The 20280-nt window shown below is 34.2% G+C and overlaps 3 protein-coding genes and 1 pseudogene across 6 annotated transcripts; 3 read left to right on the top strand and 1 right to left on the bottom strand.

Moving 5' to 3' along the window:
* Positions 1–2229: 2229 nt before the first annotated feature.
* Positions 2230–4107, top strand: LOC127251572 (31 kDa ribonucleoprotein, chloroplastic-like; annotated as a pseudogene).
* On the top strand, positions 3401–7356 carry LOC127251363 (pentatricopeptide repeat-containing protein At4g02750-like). Of its 2 annotated transcripts, XM_051275026.1 has the most exons (3): positions 3401–4963; positions 5568–5698; positions 6123–7356. In XM_051275026.1, the coding sequence occupies exon 1, from the start codon at positions 3401–3403 to the stop codon at positions 4874–4876; it is 1476 nt and encodes a 491-aa protein (XP_051130983.1). In that variant the 3' UTR covers positions 4877–4963; positions 5568–5698; positions 6123–7356. The 2 variants fall into 2 exon arrangements, with proteins under 2 accessions (XP_051130983.1, XP_051130982.1); XM_051275025.1 differs by having other exon boundaries at positions 5568–7356.
* Positions 7357–12518: 5162 nt separating this feature from the next.
* On the top strand, positions 12519–16838 carry LOC127251734 (cytokinin riboside 5'-monophosphate phosphoribohydrolase LOG3-like). Its single transcript, XM_051275581.1, has 7 exons — positions 12519–12980; positions 13801–13898; positions 14114–14144; positions 15037–15136; positions 15964–16034; positions 16120–16263; positions 16501–16838. Exons 1-7 carry the CDS (start codon positions 12861–12863, stop codon positions 16591–16593), a joined length of 657 nt encoding a protein of 218 aa, XP_051131538.1. The 5' UTR covers positions 12519–12860; the 3' UTR covers positions 16594–16838.
* LOC127251733 (BTB/POZ domain-containing protein At5g03250-like) lies at positions 15200–20206 on the bottom strand. Of its 3 annotated transcripts, none has more exons than XM_051275579.1 (6): positions 19865–20206; positions 19574–19643; positions 18264–19472; positions 17653–18124; positions 16107–16282; positions 15200–15448 (listed from the first exon to the last, which is right to left on the bottom strand). In XM_051275579.1, exons 1-4 carry the CDS (start codon positions 20191–20193, stop codon positions 17663–17665), a joined length of 2070 nt encoding a protein of 689 aa, XP_051131536.1. In that variant the 5' UTR covers positions 20194–20206; the 3' UTR covers positions 15200–15448; positions 16107–16282; positions 17653–17662. The 3 variants fall into 3 exon arrangements, with proteins under 3 accessions (XP_051131536.1, XP_051131535.1, XP_051131537.1); XM_051275578.1 differs by having other exon boundaries at positions 16511–18124; positions 19865–20205; XM_051275580.1 differs by lacking the exons at positions 15200–15448; positions 16107–16282 and having other exon boundaries at positions 19566–19643; positions 19865–20204.
* Positions 20207–20280: the final 74 nt, after the last annotated feature.

Here is a 20280-nt window from a genome sequence, read left to right as displayed (position 1 = left end):
TATGATAGAAAAAAAAAATTTAAAAAAACATAGAATTCAAATAGTAAAACTTAAAAAATTTTAAATAAATAAACATATAATTTATTATTATTTTAAAAAAATTATATTGAAAATATATAAAAAAAAAACAAAAAACAAAAAACAAAAAACATACAAATAAATTACAAACATCCACCCAAAATTCAAATTAGGCCTAAAAAAGGGCACTAGTGTTGCATGATAAATGATTACTGATGTTATTCTTCTTGCTCATGCATTAATTAAGTGTGCGTTTGTTTGGAGGATTGGATTAGATTTTCATTATTCATTCTATTTTTTTCTCAAAAAATATCAAATCAAACATTTATTTTTTATTTTTTATATTATACTAAAAATCAATTTTACATTTAAAACATCACATTAATACCTATTTATATCACATTATATAATTATTCAAATTCAAAAATTTTACTATTCAAATCCCAACTCAAAATCTAAATTCCTGTACAAACACACCCTTAGGGTTCGTTCCTACACATTCCACTGTTTAAAGTGATTGTGCGTAGAGGCAGCAGGTATATGATGGCCAAGAGGTATTATAACAAGATGCTGAACGTGGGGATTGAGCCGACAAGGCACACGTTCAACAATTTGATTTGGGGATTTTTTTTTTATTTTTTTATTTTTATTTCTGGTCAAGTGGAGACTGCCGTTAGGTTTTTTTGAGGACACGAAGGGGGTGCATTTTTTAAAAAATTTATGGATTTGTGTGAATTTTATAAATTTACAGGGTCTAATTTTAGTGGATTGTATTAATTGATTTAGATAAATTTTCATTGATATTCGTTGATTATTTATGGATTTGATAGGATTGTAAAATATATATTTTTTTATTGATTTATATAATTATATAAATTTATATAAAATACACTTTTAGATCATTTTTTTATTTAAATTATTAAATGAAAATATAAATAAATATTAATTTTAAAAAATACTTCATCCGTCCCAAAAGTATAATCTTGTTGGGTTGGGCACAAAATTTAAAGAATATTGATATTATATTGACTTGTAAAAAATAGTGTCAATTGTGTAATAATAATGAAAGTAAGATAGTTTTATGATGATACGATTATTTATGAAAATGAGACAATTGTTTTGTAACGGACAAAAATGGTAAACAAGACTATTGTATGACGGAGGGAATACATTATTATTATTATTATTACTATTATTATTATTATTATTATTATTATTATCTCATCTTCTATATAGCATTAGCAATATTTATTTTTAATGCATTAACTTTCGTTATTTGTCAATTTTCATTTTTCTTGTCGAAAGGTAAAAAATCTTAAATTTCATATTCAATTGAAAAATCATCTGATATTATTTAATAAATAATTTTTTTATAATTATTAATGACAGTAAAAATATTTTAACATGATACTATTTTTGTATATTAGTAATTTTTATTATCATTCAGTATATCAAATTTTTTAAATTTATATTTGTTATTATAATTTATATAATTTTTACATTAAATAAATATATATAAAATCAAGATCTAAATTTACAATTTTTGCAAAAAATATTTGAAATTAAAAAAATAAATATAAATTAACGATTCAAACGAAGAAAACATAAATATCTAGTTTATCTTCAACCAAATAACACAATAATAATGTATTTGATAATTGAAAATAGATGATCATCGTAATATATATTTATTATGATAAAATGTTAATATTTTTAAAATATTATATTTATAATATAAAAATATTTTTTTAAAAAAAAATTTTTTACTAGTATATTTTAATTGTAAATTAAAATATTTTAATAATATTAATATTATTATAATATTTATTACTCATACATTAATAATAATAATAATAATAATATATTTTGAAGAATTCATCAAAATTTCTATTTATCACGAGAGATTTTGTATAATACAAATTTTTTATAATGTTTAATTAAAATTCAATAAAATTTATAGATTTTAAAAATTTATTTTTTAAAAATCTGAATTGAAATGCCATAAATTTTAAAAATATTTTAAAAATTTAAATTGATTATTTCAAAATTTTTAAAAAAAATTAAAAATTTAAATCGAATATATTTCAATTTTAAAAATTTGTCAAAATCCTATAGTATCGATATTGAATACACCCTCGATCTCTCGCGGCATTTCGCTGATGTTAAATCAGTCTAACAAAATAGAGGTGGCAGAGAAGTATTTTGTCGAGGATGACTGGGGGAAAGAACGAAGGAAAGAAAGGAAAGAAGAAAGGTGCAGTAGCCCGATAAAGGCGGCAAAAGTTGAACTACTTGCAGCATAGGTTCACTGTGATTGTGAAGCTGACGACTATCTACAAAACTCCATAACAGACCCCCGAGGTAAGCTTATCTCTCTACCCGGCAATGGCTGCTTCTACCCATTTAATTCTCTCCAACTACACAGACAGCATCCTACCATCATTCTTCATCCCTTCCCAGTTCCCACCGCCTCTGCTCTCCTCGTTCAATTCTCATCTTCCACCAGCAATTTCATACGCCCCACGTCCGGCTTCTTTCGGAATTGTATATCCTCGTCCGATTCCGAATTGGGCGAGGGTGTAAAATCTGAAGCACAGGCAGAAGAGTTTGATATGTCTGGGACTGAGGATCCCAGGTTTCCACCCGAATCGAAAGTTTTTGTGGGGAATTTGCCTTTTAGTGTTGACAGTGCCACGCTTACCGATTTGTTCGGCAAAGCTGGAAACGTTGAGATGGTTGAGGTACGTTTAATCTTCGTCTTCCTCAGGAATGCATTTATGGAAAATATCGTAAACATGTTGTCTTGCGTGGGGTGTCGATAATCTTTCCCTAGAGAGCTTATTTGGTGAGCAAGGAAAGGTTAAGGAAGCAAGAGTGGTTTACGATAAAGAAAGTGGTCGATCGAGAGGGTTTGGATTTGTAACTTACAGTTCACCTGAAGAGGTGAACAATGCAATTGAAGTCTTGGATGGCACTGTAAGCATCCTTTTACTGATATTCACATTTACCTATCCATGGATTTGGTGTCTTCACTTACATTATATCTCTGAAGTATTTCGTTTTCTTGCCATTGTGCAGGACCTTAACGGCAGACCTATTCGAGTTAGCCTCGCATACGTCAATAATGACAACATAATTCAAGATCCTTGAAATATACTCATGGCGTTGTAGCTTTGGATTGTAGTTTAACAGTTGGTGGTGGTGATATTTAGCTTATACCATTTCTTCTAAAATCTAAATAAACTAAACTGAGGTTATTATAAAGGAAGTATCAAACCATATCTTGAAAGGACAGCTTAACTTGGAATTCCCAGAAATAACGGTAGGGGTGTATATAAAATCTTGCAAACCAAGAAATTGGCTATGTGAAAATTGATCGAAGATGATCCATGGTAGAAAATGGTTGAGTCTCATCTCATTCAAGTGGACAATCGCCTTCGGGACTGGCAAGCCCCTCTGTTCTTGCGGTGTCCACACAGGACATCCATGGAAACCTCGCAAGAATCAGAAAGTGGTGGCTTTGACACAAAAAATATTGCAGCTTTCGCACAGAGGCAACATTGCGAACGCCAGGAGGATGTTCGATCAAATGCTTGTTCGGGACTCAGTGACCTGGAATGTAATGATCGGCTGTTTTCTTGAAAACGGAATGATTCAACATGCCAGAGAGGTATTCGATGAAATGCCTGAGAAGACTTCGGTTTCGTGGAATACCATGATTATGGGTTACATAAACTTGGGGAAAACTCACATTGCACAGAAGATTTTTGTTGTAATGCCTGACAAAGATGTGGTGAGCTGGACGGCTATGATCACCGGACTGTGCCGTGCTTCACAGGTTGATGACGCATGGTGCTTATTTAAGCGAATGCCGGATGCCAATGAGGTTTCTTGGTCTTCCATCGTGTCGGGATTTCAGCAAAATGGGTTTGCAAAGGAAAGCCTGAAAGTATTCAAAGAAATGTTGGTGGCCGGAGTTCGGCCGACTGCTCATGTATTCACCAGCACGTTGTCAGCTTGCGCCGATTTAGCAGCTGTCTCAACGAGCGAGCAGATATATTCTCAAGTGCTTAAAAGAGGGTTTCATGGCAATAATCATGTAGGAAATTCGGCGATTTCTATGTTTGTCAAATGCGGATGCTTCCACCATGCGAAGCGAGCTTTCCGGGAGCTAAATGAACCTGATCTTGTGACATGGAATGCGATGATTGTCGGATTTGCACAGCATGGATTTGGAATAGAAGCAATGATGATTTTCCATCAGATGCAGAAGGCTCAAGTCTTGCCCGACAGCATAAGTTACATGGGCGTTTTACATGGATGTAGTCATTGTGGTTACGTGGAGGATGGAAAGAAGTATTTTCAGTCCATGGAAACAGATCATGGCATTTCTCCAGTAGCTGAGCATTTTGCTGCAATGGTGGATCTTTATGCACGAGCCGGACACCTTAGCGAAGCATATGAGTTTATATTGAAACAGACCTTTGAGCCAACAGCAGTCTTATGGAGATCATTGCTGAGTGGGTGCAGGATTTGGGGAGCCACAGAAATGGGTGTCTTTGCAGCTGAGCAAATATTAAGAATCGAACCTAACAATTCCAGTGCATGTCTCATGATAATCGATATATTCTCAATGGCTGGAAAATGGAAGGAAGTAGCAAAGATGAGGCAATATATGAGGGACACTCAGACTAGAAAGGAATTAGGTCACAGTTGGATTGATGTTAAGGGGAGGAATTACTTATTCACTACAGGGGATGACATTCATCCAGAGATGGATCAGATTTCAGCAATGGTTGATCTGTTAGCCTATGGCATGTCTAAGCAGTATGTAATGCCTAAGGGGCTTCCCGATTGATTGGAATGTAACACACTATGGTTGGGAGAGCTAGTTTACAAATCCACTCGGACATGAGATCTAATTTGATTCTGGAACTAGAGAAAGGTAAAAACTCTTTACAATAAAACAATTCTACTTACACATGACTCTATATCTAATGGATTGAATTTTCTTGGCATATAGAAAGAATCTTTTTTTCTTGGCATATTTGAGCCTCTGTGTACTTAGAAGCGCACTACAATCCCTACTTTTGCGCACTCCGGCTAATAACATGACACATGTAGGAAGAGACCTTCTTTCAACGTCAAGGGCTATATATCTAGATAGTTTCATACTTACAAGTGTCTTAAAACTATAAGTTCATGGGCACAAATTCACTCTCTACACTATACATGTATGACTTTCCACAGCCTCCCAAATGCCTGTTTTTATGGCACAAGGCAGCTTGCTTGCCCTTATATGGCAAAAAAGCCTTAGAACAACCTCATCTGCAGGAGAAGGTAACACAATAAATACAACAATGAAATGTATAGAGGTTGACAATAATTTAGCTGTATAGAGTGGGGTTCCTGAGAGGTGGTTGATTAGGCAATGATCATTGAAAACAAGTTTGATATGATAAGATGAGTGGGGAATGAACTATAGGCCCTCAGATACTCATTACCTTTGTCTGTGGTTAGTTATTTAACTCAGTCATATACTTCTGCAGGTGGTCTTAATCAGGTTCACTTCTTCAAAAGGCAGCAAAAAAGGATGGCCTTAATCATTGCAAGACTACTTTATCTCCTCTCTTCTTTTGACTTCAACCCCACCCACCAGTAAAGAAGAGGTTAATCCCTGGTGAGTCAGTCCATAGCCTCTGTCTGGCTTGTTAATAATTATCAGTGCTTGTTTTTCTTGAGCTTTTGATTTATATCCATACCTTTGGTGTTTTTATTAATATTAGTTTGGTTTGAATGAAGACTGATCAGCATGCCAATTTGTGGGGAGTTGGGGTTTAGTTAGGCTACTAGAATCACGGTTAACTTTTGGGGTGCTGATGAAAGCCCAAGTAACATGCTTTGTTCCCCTTTTTTGTTAAATTCAAAACTAGAATGATTAATCCACACCAAACCCTTCCTTTAGGACCAGATCACACACTCACTATTTCATTCATCCAAGTAATTCTAACCATGGATCTAATGAATAATTTTCTTTTCTTAATCTCCTTTAAACTACACTTTTTCTGTGTTTCCTTTTACTAAATCAGTAGCCCTTTTAACAGCACCAACACAGTGAGGATCTGTAAAAAGACAATCACCAGTCCATAAACTTGCTGAAGATAGGAAGGATAGGGGTACAAAAGTGAGAAGGTATGGATAAAATTTAATACTAAAAACTCTACCATAACATTAGGGGTAAAGTAAGAGAAAAAGGTAAAAGAAAACTAATCCCAATGCTAAGCTAAGCATAATAAGTGAAGAAAAAGATTAAAGATGAAGTTCTGCAAGGGTGGGCAGACAGACATAAATTCCTTAGCGTGTAAAAGCCAGACAAGCATTACGAAAGTAACTGGCGAGGGAATGGGTCCCTCTATCTAGGCAGAGACATCCTGATCCTACCCCTACCCCCACATTAAAGAACAATATCATCTTTTTGCAAGTTTTGATTTTTATTATTTTCTTACAGTTTAAGAATAATATTTATGTGTGTAAGCAAGTGTTTTGGTTGTTTCTTTTGTGCTTTCTTTTCATGTCTAATGTCTGCAACTAAAGAACTGTTTTGGATTGAGATTTAGATGTGATATTCACGAAATTTACAAGGATAGAGACACACACACACACAAAACACAAACACATTCACTCACATGAATGGGACTTTTCTGTAAAATCTTGTCGTACGTAGAATAGAATTAGATGTTATATATATCTTAGCTTGTTTGCTTGAATGCTTTCGGTGGTGAAGAAGGAAGGCTTTGGGGACATGGTCGGCTCTGTTGGGCTCCACTTTTTGACTCACTTAAATCCTTTTTTATGACTTGTCGGAATTCACCAACGTTACTTAATTACACACACACACTAGCTAGTATATAATTTCCTATCTATCTATCTATCTATCTACGAAAGAACAGAATTAGAAGAAAATGAGTATGAATAAGAAGAAGAGGAAGAAGAAGAAGATTTAAGCTGTTCTTTAATTCCATTTGAAAATTTGCATAGTTTGTTTTGTGTTTCTCCTTTTCCACCATGAAGAGATGAAATGAATATCTTTTTGGTGTCAATTAAAGCAGGAAACAATTATTGGGTTTGAACCCTTTTTTTGTTTTTTCCTCCCCACTTTGTGTTGTGGAAATTAAGGAGTGAAGTGAGTGGTCAATTAGACCAATAGGCATGCTGTGGCAGTACGGCTGCTGCTGCTGCTATATAAACTTTAAATTGTTCACTTTCTTTCTTGCTTTGATTCTAAAACTGCGTAACAATAATGATATTATTATTATTGTTAATTTAATTAATGGAGAATAAGTGAAAGAATAATGGATGTAAGAAAGAGTCAAATGAAGTAAAGTTGGTCGTAATGTGGAAATAAATGCAATGTTTGTTTTAGTTTTCTGCTGCTACAAGTTTCCATATCATATTATATATGTATAGATACAGAGCAAAATGGTATGTATGTATATATGCATGCATGGCCGTCAATTTAGACCAATTAATCAGGTGATGCTTTGCTTTCATGCATGCATCTATTTCTATTTTTATTTCTATTTCTATTTATTATTATTGCACTTTATTCGTTTAATTAACGTAAGCACAACGACTTAATGATGGCTTCAAATTCTTAGGGATTTTTTTTTTTTTTTGGTCAATTGTAGAAACATGAAAGTAAAAATGCAATGAGAAAGTGTGTTTGTTTGGAATTGGATTTTAAATACATTATTCATCTTATTTTTCCTCAAATACTTTTTTTTTTAATATTATATTATATCAACACTTATTTATATCAAGTTATAATCCAAACTCCAAACAAACACACCCGACTTAATGCAAAAATGAAAAAAAAAAAAGGGCATATAGATACTGTAGTAATACTTTCTTTCTTTGTGCACATAAATAAAGATAAAGAAAAAGTGAAAATATAATAATATTTAAATTAAATAAGTAAATGAATAGTAATAGATAAATATTGATTTGTTAATTTTATCAAAATTAATAATTTGATAAATTTAACAAAAACGGATTAGAAAAAATAAAAATAAAAATAAAAATAAGATTGCCGGACTTTGTGAATTGCAGTAACTAGTACAATAGGTTTTAGGTTGTTCGATGGTAGGCAAACACTTGTCCCCACTCCATCCTACATATTAGGGATTTGCTATTCTTATCAATAAATAATATTATTATTCATATGGATCGAAAAAGTCCATATTTTGCATGTCGGCATGTACGGGAATATCCTGAAATTTATGACCTGATATTTTATATAAAATTTTAAAAATTATATAGTAAATAAAATGAAACCAAAAATATGTTTTTTAATTTCATGAGTGATATGTTTCACAGGAAGAAATAATTGTTAAGAGTATAAAAATATAAGAATGAATGTGATATTTTTGTAATAAGATAAAATAAAAGATACTCCCTCCGTCCCAAAATTATAGTCTTATTTGGTTGGACACGAGAATTAAGAAATATTATATTATATTGATAGCGTCCCAAAATTATAGTTTTATTTGGTTGGACACGAGAATTAAGGAATATTATATTATATTGATAGTTGTAAAAAAAATATGAGTAAAAAACTTTATTACCTTTGTGAGTGTAAAAAATAGTGGCATTTATGTAATAATAATAAAAAAAGTAAGGATAATTTTATAGTGATATGAATATTTATGGAAATTAGACCATTGTTTTGGTACGGACAAAAATAATAACCAAGACTATTGTATTGAGACGGAGGGAGTATTAAATAATACAATATTAAATGAACAAGTCCATACTTATATATAAATAAAGTGCACAATGTTTCTTTTGGATGACTTTGATTAGTTTGAATTTGATATTAAAATAATCGTGAAATAAAAAACATAAAATTTAAAATTTAAGAAAATTTGAAAAATTGAGAAATTGTATTGAAGTTTGACTTTTATTTAATTTGTAACGGTATTAACCGCTATTACATATGTATGTATATATATATAGGTGGGCCCATCCATTGGAATCTTATTCTCACGCAGTTTCTCTTTGATTACCACTTCTTAACACTACATATTAATTAATTAATTGATTGATTAACCTTTGATAGTGACAAATGAATTAATTTATTTGGCCTTTTGGGTATGTTATTATTCCACGACCACGACTATTATTATATTTCCCTTAGAAAAATTGGAAATTTATTTGATTGGGACAAAAAATTAATAAATAATAAAAATAAAACATAGAGGGTTGAATTAAGTGAGGGGAGTTTCTAGAGTGGGTTTTGTCGTCATCAACTAACAAAGCAATCATCGAAAAGACTGACTTTTGTCTGTCGGTTTAATTGCTTGTAAGAAAATTCGATTCCCTCCAAATTAGAAGGCAAAAATATATATATAAAAAAAAATAAAAATAAAAGTGAGTTTATATATATGATTGGGTCAATTTATGAGGTCAAAAAGTACTTCACCATTCAACACTTTTGTCCAACCAGGGTTTGTTGCAATCCCTTGATATTTGGCTTTAATTATAAATCTAGAAAATAAAATAAAATAATCAATCATGGTCCAAATCATGTAATAGTTTTTACTGTTTATTTTATCGTGTATTTAATTAAAGAAGAAAAAAAAACCACCAAAATTAAAACATGGTTTTGCAATGAATTTTACAGTAATTAAATAGGTTAATTTGCAGAGGTTTAATTTCATTATCCTTCGATCTGTTTTATTTTCATGTTCTTTTTTCATATATTTAAATTTGTCTAGGAAAGGTTGCCTGTAATGAAAAGAAATAAAAAATTCTAGTTTTGGAATGTTGGTTATGAAAAGAAAAGTTGGCCAAGTGAGAGATGAGAGTATGAGGGAGGCCATATGAAAATTTGTTTGGATTTTATAATGTGATATTTTTATGTTTCACAATTTAATCTACTGCCACGTGTCCTGATGGGGCATTGCCACTCATTACTTTGAATAAAATTTATTCCATATATACCCCTACATATATACCTCTCTTTTTAATTTTAAATTTAAATTTATTCAAAACATTAAATAAAGGATCATTGTAATAGTCAAGTCATGAGTTTAAATAGCCTCTACAAAATTAAAATTTCAAAATATTTTAATATAAATATGAATTAAAGATATAGACTTATTTTAATTCAAAAGTAGAGTGTGGGAAATGAAATTAGTAATGGAGTGTTGCGTGTAGTGGAATATGTCCTAAAATCCACACACACACACACACACACATATATATATATATATATATATAGTTGGACAATAATATTTTGCTGTGGCAATGAGCATTTGCAGAAAAGCACTAAGAAATGGTTTTTAAAATTTATTAAAATTAATATATTACTAAAAATATAAATTATTTTTCAATCCATTATTTATTATTTGTAAAATTAAAATACAATCTTAAAAGTACATATTGTATTTGTTCAAATAAATAAATATTTGTATATAAATACCATTGTCAACAAGCACGAAATTAAGGCTCCGATTGCACATGAATAGTTAAAATTTTTAATACTATTCATTAATATAGTTTTTTTTTTTTTTTTAATGTATCAAATATCATCTTTTTATTATTTTCAAAATTTTCTTTCAAAAAATACATTTGTTTTTTTTATTTTATTAAGATACTATATAATTAATTATTGAAAGTCACATATTCCCACTCTGATGTTTGTATCACAGTTACCACTTCAGTATTTGCCATTCAAGTTTGTTTCCCATTATTCCCATTAATTATTTTACTCCATTAATGTAAATATATATATATATATATATAAAATAATTAAATATTTATGTATATACAGAGCTAGGTAGCTAGCTACACCTACACCTACACCTACACAGCACATGCATGCATGTTTTGCAACAAAAACTAATTTAAATTTAATTAAATATGATTGAAGCCACTAACACAAGAAAACATGCATAGCATGCCTTCAACCCGTGCAAAAGAAAACTAATATAAATTTAATTTAAATTTAAAATTTTACACCACGATATAATTAATTACTTTACCACCCAGTAAAATAATAATAATAATAATAATAATAATTAAAATTATAACGTACTACTCGAGTGTCTATATATATACATTAAATTATTAATTGGAAGATATTGAGAAAGGTGAGAAGAGACAAAGCAGAGGGAAAGGGCAAAAAGACAGAAAGGGCAATGCCTTTGGGATTAGGGATCAAGAACAGAGTTTTTATTAATTAATTAATCAATTAATAATTTTTACACACACATTAATTCCAGCTAGATGCATTTCATTGCATGCCTTAATTAAATAACCGAGTTCCCACAATCCAGGTAACTCTCTCTATCAATAAATAAATAATTTAATTAATTAATTAATACATGGGTTAGCCATTAATTAATCCCTACTTAGTTACCCCCCCCCCCCCCCCCTCTCTCTCTCTCTCTCTCTCTCTAAATTATATATATATATATATATAATGGTGTGGGATTAATTAATTGAAGAATGGTATGGGACATTATTCTAGAGCATGCTTGGTTGCCTTGTGCTTATGAGTTATGGGAATGGGAATGGGAATGGGAAATATGGGATGGAGTGTAATAAACTTACATTTGTTTTCTCTGTCCACAGCACACTTGCCTCTCAATGGAGGGCTTTTCAGGGGGCAACACCTGACCCCCCCCCCCCCCCCCCCTACCCCGCTCTAATATATTATTATTATATGTGAGAGGAGTTCTTGAAAATTTTTAGCACACCCATTAGCCACTTTGTTGCATTCATTCCATAGTGCTATTTTTCATTTAATTATAAGGATTGATTGGTTTTTGGAAGAGTATATATGACAAGAATTGTACAAGTAAGTGGATGATGGACAAAAGGTGCTAATCTTTTCTATACATGCACCCTCTTCACAATCCCAAATCCAATTTAATAATTTTTGCATAAATTGAAATGCCAATTTCATTATTCTATACATATATATATATATATTTAAAAATCACTAGGGTATACTAATAAATGGCCTCAATAAATACAAAAAGCTTGTGAATGAATTGTGGGTGGTTCTTATATGGTAACCATTAATATAATGTATACATTCAAGAATGCCTACAAATTTATGAAATTGTGGTTCACAAAAGTTGAAAAGGATATATAGGATTGGTACGCTCAATAAAAATAAAATATGTGTGCGTAGTCTTAATTGATTGTAAGATCTGAATCATATACATGTCATCATTATCATTCAAAAGTCAATATTATCAATTTATTTTTTTAGCATTAACTACCATTAGTAATAAAAAGGGAAAAAAAAAGAAGAAAGAAAAAAAAAAAGTCTATTTTTCAAAACCCATATTTTTCGAAATCCCAAATGAATAAAATAAATAAAGAATAAAACCAATTAATTGGAGTGGTCTACACGTGCCAGTACATTCGGCACGTGCCAGGACCCTTATAAATAAAACGCTGGGGTATTGGTGAAGAAGAGCCACCAAGAATGCAATAGCCTTCTCTAATCCTTGTAATTTTCCATAACCCAAAAATTCTCTCCATTAAACCCAACAAGATTTTCATATCACAAATTCCCTCTCTCTCTCTCTCACTCTCTCTCTATCTCTCTCTCTCTCTCACACACACACACACATATATATATAGATATATATGTAGGCAGGCACTATAAGCTTACACAGAATAGCTAGCTAGGTGAGAGTATCATCTACAGGGGAGGTGAGGGAGAAGATTATTACGAAAAAGATTCTTCTTTTATTCCAAGTTTTCCCCTGCATTAGGATAACAAAGACAGCCATAACCAGAGAGAGACAGAAAAGAGAATCTCAATGGAGATGGACAGTGAAGCCAAGCCATCAAAGTTCAAGAGGATTTGTGTCTTTTGTGGGAGTAGCCAAGGCAAGAAAACAAGCTACCAAGATGCTGCTATTGAGCTAGGTCAAGTCTTGGTAATAACAATATCTGCTTCTGCTTCTTCCTAAACACACACACACACTTATTCCATTCTTTTAATCTAAGTTTTGGTTGTTGCTATCTAACTAAAAAGTTTATTTAGTCCATATAAAAAAAGTGGGTTGTATCTTTTATTTTTCTTTTTTCATTTTTCCCTTATGTTCCCCTTCCCCCCACCCCATTGGCTCTCTCTCTCTCTGGTTTGAGTTTCACCATTGGAGGAGGTTTGGCATTCCTTCAAGTTTGACTTGATACAAAAAAAAAAAAAAAAGTCTCTGTTTTGGAAGTATTTTGTTGAAGAAGCATTGCATGTAGAATCTGTGTTTATGCTGGTGCATAAAAAAGCTTGACAAAAAGGAAACCCCCCACCCCCACCCCCACCCACCCTAGTTTTTTCATCTTTTAGGTTTTAGTTGCAAATCAATTTCCAAACAGTTTTCTTTTTTTTTTCTGCACTTCGGAGATAAGGTTGTCTCCCTACAGTGTATGTATATTAGTATAACATTTCCACTTCTTGTGTATTTTCCACTAGTCCTGTTGCTGTCATCCACAGGTGTCTCCCCAAATTTTAGAGATGATTCATAAATAACCTTTTCTTTTCCTCAAGTGGATAAGAATATGTGTTACCATAATGTACCATTACAAGTACTCTTCACCATGGTATTTGACTGTGGTAGAATTTTTCTTTACCTCTTTTTCTCCAAACCACTTCTAATTGAATTCCATCATTCTTTAACACCCCCACAACACACCCCACATTATTTCTTGGAATTCATTTTAATCCCCCCTTTCTTTTTCAATGATGTGTTTCTTAAGGTTTCCAAAGACATTGATTTGGTCTATGGAGGAGGCAGCATAGGCCTGATGGGCTTGGTTTCACAGGCTGTTCATGATGGGGGTAGGCATGTCATTGGGTGAGCCCCCCACTTTTTATTATTATCATTCTAATCTCATATTTTAAAAATAATGATATACTACTATGTTTGTGAGTGTTAATCCATTCCTGTACCATTGGCTTCACCAAAAGCTGGGGACACTCTATGATTAATTGAGTTTTATAGTTGTTTGATGAATCTTGACCAAAACTGATAATTTTGTCATGTTATTGTCTCCCTCCCTCCCTCTGCAGGGTTATTCCCAAGACGCTCATGCCTCGAGAGGTATGTATGTATGTCTTCTTGAAAAAAGTCCTTTTAAAACCTTCTAATCCTTCATTATATCTGTGTGTTGTGTTGGAAAAGTTGATTGACCCACCCACAAGTTAAGCTGTTGGGGTTCTTTCTTTGTCATGGTTTCTTTTATTTTTTAATTAGATTTGGTTGAAATGGCCAATCTGCTTTCTTTTCTAGATTACTATAATTATTGTTGTTGTTGTTGTTATTCTTTTTGTATTCCCACTTGCATAATGTGATAGATTGTCCTTGAGTCCTAGATGGTCCTCCACCCCCCCACCCCCCAATCTTATCCAAGGGGCAGGATACACTTGGTGGCTAGTGATTTGTTTACCTACAATCTTTTCATTTTTGGTGTTTATGTAAACAAATTAACATATTATATGTATATTTATCTTCTTTTTCTTGCAAATGCTTCTCCCTTTATTTTTCTGTGCTGTGGTTCTGCTCTGCTCTCTCTGCATCTCCTGTTTGCATTATCTCATTTATTGTACTATAATATATATACTGTTTTTTGCTCTCTCTCTCTCTCTCTCTCTCTCTCTCTCTCTCTCTCTCAAACCCACTATTTTCTTGATTGTTCTTTTGTATTCCTTTTTTGGGTGTAAACACATGTATGTGCTTATCCAGCTTTGGCCTTTGAGTCCACCACTGGCTGTTGAAGTAGCCTTTGACTTTGAACATTTTTACATCAAGTCTATTGGTATTTTTGTCCCCCTTTCCCAATTTAGCTGCACAGCTCCCAATACAAATGCAATGAGTTTTAATGAGTTTGGGTTGGAGGGTTTGTCCATAACCCTTTTTATATCAATTTCCATTTTCAGCTTCTATTAGCAAACATGTTGGCTTGTGGGATTAAAAGTTGTCACCCCTTTTGCAGTTAACTGGAGAAACAGTGGGAGAAGTGAAAGCAGTTGCAGATATGCACCAAAGGAAAGCAGAGATGGCTAGACATTCAGATGCCTTCATTGCCTTGCCAGGTTTGTGCTAAAACCTAAAAAGATAGACTTATGAAGCATTATTGCTTTGCCTTATTTCTGCAATTTAAGTGAAAGTTCTTGGGAATTTCTCAAATGAACTTTGGACCTAAACAGAAAGTTTCAATTTAGTGTTGGCAAAACTATTTGTGGCAAATGGAGTAAAATGCTAAGAAAGCTACAGTGTAGCACAGCATTACGATTACAGAGGCAACCCTAAATTTATGTTTCACCCATATCTTGCACTGAAAATTAGGGTTCTTTGGCTCTGTCTGTCTCAGAGGGGCTGCTGCTTTTTTGCTTGTCCTGATGACACTGCAGCAATAAATAATAAATCACCAGCCTGCTCTAACTGGCAGATGGATGCTTGTCAAATTGTACAAATTTCCCTATTTGAGGTTGTTCAATGGGCTTGGTGCCATTTGGGAATGATAGTGATTATTTTGATTGCATCCCAGAGGTTCAATGAATCAGTGGTCATTTCCTAACTGAATAAAATTATTTGGATGTAGCCAAAAAATACTGAGTCTGTGGTATGAAGCATTTGCAGAGGGTCATCATGATCACATTTACTAGAAAGGATTGGAGTAATAAATTCCCATTCAGACCACACCCCCACCCCCCCACCCCAAAAAAAATAAAAGAAAAACACACACACAAACAAACAACAATTAATTGCATCTTGATCATGTCCTAATATTTTATTGCTTTATGTCTTATTATTACTAATTTTTTAAACCCTAGTAGATGCTCTGACTCAATAACTCTATACACATGCATATATATACATCCACTGGGTGCAAGTTTATATATGCCATCAATTTGTGTAGGTGGCTATGGGACTTTGGAGGAATTACTTGAGGTGATAACTTGGGCTCAGCTTGGCATCCATGATAAGCCAGTATGTCATTATATTAAAGCTTTCTTACTGTAATTGAATTATGGAAGATAGAGGGAGGAATGAATCAAATACCGGTATTTTGTAGGTTGGATTGCTGAATGTGGATGGATACTACAATTCCTTGTTATCTTTTATTGACAAAGCCGTAGAGGAAGGATTTATCAGCACTAGTGCTCGACACATAATAGTATCCGCGCCAACAGCAAGGGAGCTGGTCGAGAAATTGGAGGTACTTATATTCTGTTGTCCTGCATCCAAGTAAATGGCATAATGTATTAGAGGTTTTGCCTTTGAGTAAAAGCTTGAAAGACACCTATAAAAATAAACAGTACATCAAATTTTCTCCACTGCAAAATGCTGCCTAGCTGCTATTGATGCTATGTAAATTAATGTGCCAACAAGCATTTGAAACAAACCAAAGAATCCACAGTCCAGCTACAATTGTTAAATCATAGATGTGTTACAGGAGTACGTACCTCGCCATGAAAGGGTTGCTTCAAAGCTGAGCTGGGAGATGGAACAATTCGGATACTCACAAAAATATGACATGTCCAGGTGAGAAAAAATGAGTTTGCAGCAGCACAGAAGTATTCATTAGATCGTGGACGTTGCCGTTTGAAGAAGCTAACTTGATTTTTACTTTTATGAAGGAGATCTTTTGTATATGTATCTGAAAATGAGCTCTATATGTTGATACCTTCATATTTTGTCAACCGCACTGAAATTTAGTTTGTTTTGCAAGGTGTAACTATCAAATGCACTATGTATTTTCTTAGCTTCTAATGGAATACCCACTATTATGCATGCATCAGTTGTTTTATACACTGGACATTTGTTTAAGGGTTCCCTTAACAGTTTAAATCTTTGACTATAACTGCTTAGCAAGCATACTTAAAAGCAATTCAATATTTACAACATGAAAGAACTCATTTGCACTTGTAACTGTAAAGAATTAACTGTTCTTTTATTTATTTTTCCATTGATGCAAGTTACAGGATAGTGAGGGCAGGTAATGGTAAAATTCTGTCCTACAGCAGGGATGGACCATGTGTTCCAGAATCCCAAAGGAAAAACAGAGGGACCATCCCTAGTGCAAGCATGTGTTCAACTAAATTGGATAACAAGGGAGGGAAATACTAACATAAGGTTAGGGGGGCATTTTCTCAGGGATGAATAAGACAAGACCAAACAACAAATAAATAAAAAATGTAGTGGGGCAAATCAGGGATAAGGGGGAAGAGCCATGTGCCCTGGATAATTCAAGGCCAAATGGAAACTAGTTATGGACCCCGACAGCAATTTCAGTTGAATCTCACTGTCTGCATATGTGGGTGTTTTGTGGGGTGGAAGTTCTCATATTGCCTTGAGAACAACACTAGCCACTTTCATTGTTGGTCCATTCAACAATTGGAACCTTTCTTGAGCCTGACCTCTTACAACATGAATTATGTTTCAATATTTCCAACCTTGATAAACTTGCCACATTCAATCAAGGCTATCTATAAGTCTTTTTAATTTTATTTATTTTCTGCAAAATCATGAAATTTATTGATGTAAAAAAATTACTTAAAGGCATCGGAGGGGGCAAGAATGCTCAAATATTAAACAGTGTGCTTACGTTTCAACCGCTAGAGCCATTTTTCATGAGGTTGTTGCATCTTGCCATTGCTGTGCGATTTGGAATTTGCATGACGTGATTTTCTCCTGAAGAATATGTTCCAAAATCTCCTTGTTTTGACAAGCTTATGAAACTCCTCTTTCATGCTTTGACACTCCTTCTCCAGCTCACTAACACGTTCTCGCACATCTTCCATGCCAGTCACTCTGTCCCTGTGGTGGCTACCGTCGTTCTTGGAGTGTGTAAAAACTGAACTGGGATTATCAGAGGTGTCAAGATTGCTGGAAGCAATGAACCAACCAGAGATTGATGTTCGCAGCCGAAGCTGCTCAAAGAATAAAACTTGCACAACAACTCTTAGTGGTAGTCTCTCATTTTGGGCAGCATGAGTGCTGGCCTCCAATGAAAGCTTCTGGCAATTCATGAATCTACAAATTTGCTCCCTCTCAGGATCCGTGAGCAAAGGATGTGCCTGCCATAACAGTATTTCTTAGAAGTCAATCTGCAAATTCTTGTGAGAGGTGGATAGTTCAACTGCTGGTAGAAGACACTGGTTTCTATACAGTTACAACATAAATATCTGATCCGAGGGCGAGGATGAGAGAGTTTACCTTGAGGTATATGTCGAGAGCACGGTACATACCATCAGAAATTGGCCTAGCATAATCTGGAACTGCTGCAGCAAGGGTTTGGAATTTTGAGAATTTCATGTTAGCATCTGCAGCCACCTCAGCAAGATATGCATCCACCAAATCGGCTACCATTGTCAATGATGATAAGGAGCGTGTCCCATCCATTACATGACTATCTTCAACAATGGATGGAGAAACAGCTGCTGAGGTCTGCTCCATAACCATAAACTGGTCCAAAATTCTCTGGAAGCAATCGATATCATAAGATGTTTCACCAGAATTGCAAACATTTGGGATCAAAAGATCTTCCAAAGAAGCTTGATCTAATTGGAATCCTACTCTCCTCTCCACATTTTCTCTGCAAGACGGACTGGCCTGCAGAACCATAGCAGTTCGGAGCAACCTGAGAAGGAATCTTGTGCTCACAACACCTTTCTGATTCGGAAGTAACTCCACAATCTCCTCGAGAATTTCCCTTTGATCTGCCTCAGAAGTGATGGAAACTGTTGAACTGGAGCTTGGATTTTTGGAGTTTGGTTGTCGAGTCATCTGGGAAATGTATTTCTCCGCATAACACACTAGAGCACCAGCAATACTTTCAGGCCTCATGCCTCCTGCTTCAACAGCACGGATCAAGCGTTTATAGAGAGGCAAACTGAGAAAGGACACATCATCATACCACCAGTCATCACTTACTTGTGTCTTTGTACCAGTGCTTATACCATTCCAAGATGGATCACCGGTAGTACTTTTAGTCTCATTGATTCCAGATGCAGAGCCATTGAGAAGCAAAGGATCACCACAGGCTTTCGCTGCCAGGGAGTGTATGCATCTTGACACAATATGAAGCTTCTCCGCATGTGGAAGAACTTCGTCGCAGGTTTCAAGAGCTTTTATTGTGTCAATCCAATTGCCAAAAACCTCACTAAGAAAAGTCTCTGTTAATGCAATAAGATTTCCTTCACCATACTCTTCAGTCATTTGGAGGTACTCAGCAGCACATCTGACGCTTACAACATTCTCAGATGTAAGCTCGATTTTGACACCATAGCAAAATTTCGCTACTATCTCAAAAGCTTTAGCTCCGCCGGGTAACTCATTTAGTTCCAGCACACAAGCAGATACATCACTACTGCCTGATTTTCCGAGCTGCTTCTCAAACAGTGCACTTTTGGACAGCAAAGGAAACTGCAACATGCCAACATTTTCACATCCAATGTCAAAACAGTAACGTGGTGTATGTACAGACTGATGATTTAGAACGGAACAGAATTCATTTACTTCTTCACCTTGTGGAGATGAAAGGACGTTTCCCCAATCTGAATTATAACATCACTGTGGAGGCCAGATGAGCATTGCCTGGTAAGGGCCACACAGAAAAAACATTGCTTTCATGAAGTGGCATTGTTGCATAATCAAATCCAGTACAACCATTAGCACAAACAGATAACACTCAAAAACCACTCTATCCGTGTCTCAAAATATAAACTCTGATATCAAAACTTGCCGTATAAGCAAGCAACCAGCATATCTATTAATCATATTGTGTAAGAAAATTAAATTGAGGAGCATCCAGTTACCATCTTTGTCCTTCACGCTGAAATACGTCAGTTTTTGAACCAAGCCTCATGTACGCCATGGTAGAATCCGCTCCCAATTTCTTCCCACTGACAATTTTCACCAAACACAAACAGACTAATAAAAATATTACCAACCAAAGCAAGCATGTCAGATAACAGACTCGAGTCCGTGGTTGAATGCTTCCATGAGAATGCGAACGAGTCCATTGGAGGAAGCCTATGAGAGAAATGCAAGGCAGTCGCCCCAGCTGTCCTCCCTCTCCTTCACTTCCTCCACAGTGGAATCGGTCCACTGCTGCCTGGTGGTGCTCGAAACTGCAAAGTCGCATTTGCCACAGCAAAAGTCGGATCACGTTTTCAAGTGCAGTTACGAAAATAACCTTCAGATTGAAAAGTCTTATTTTCTCCACTCATCG

Source organism: Andrographis paniculata, unplaced genomic scaffold, assembly GCF_009805555.1.
Source record: "Andrographis paniculata isolate CXL003 unplaced genomic scaffold, ASM980555v1 Contig45END, whole genome shotgun sequence".
NCBI classification, from domain to species: Eukaryota; Viridiplantae; Streptophyta; class Magnoliopsida; order Lamiales; family Acanthaceae; genus Andrographis; species Andrographis paniculata.
Note: the sequence above shows the minus strand (reverse complement) of the source record. Positions and strands in the feature narration are given on the sequence as shown.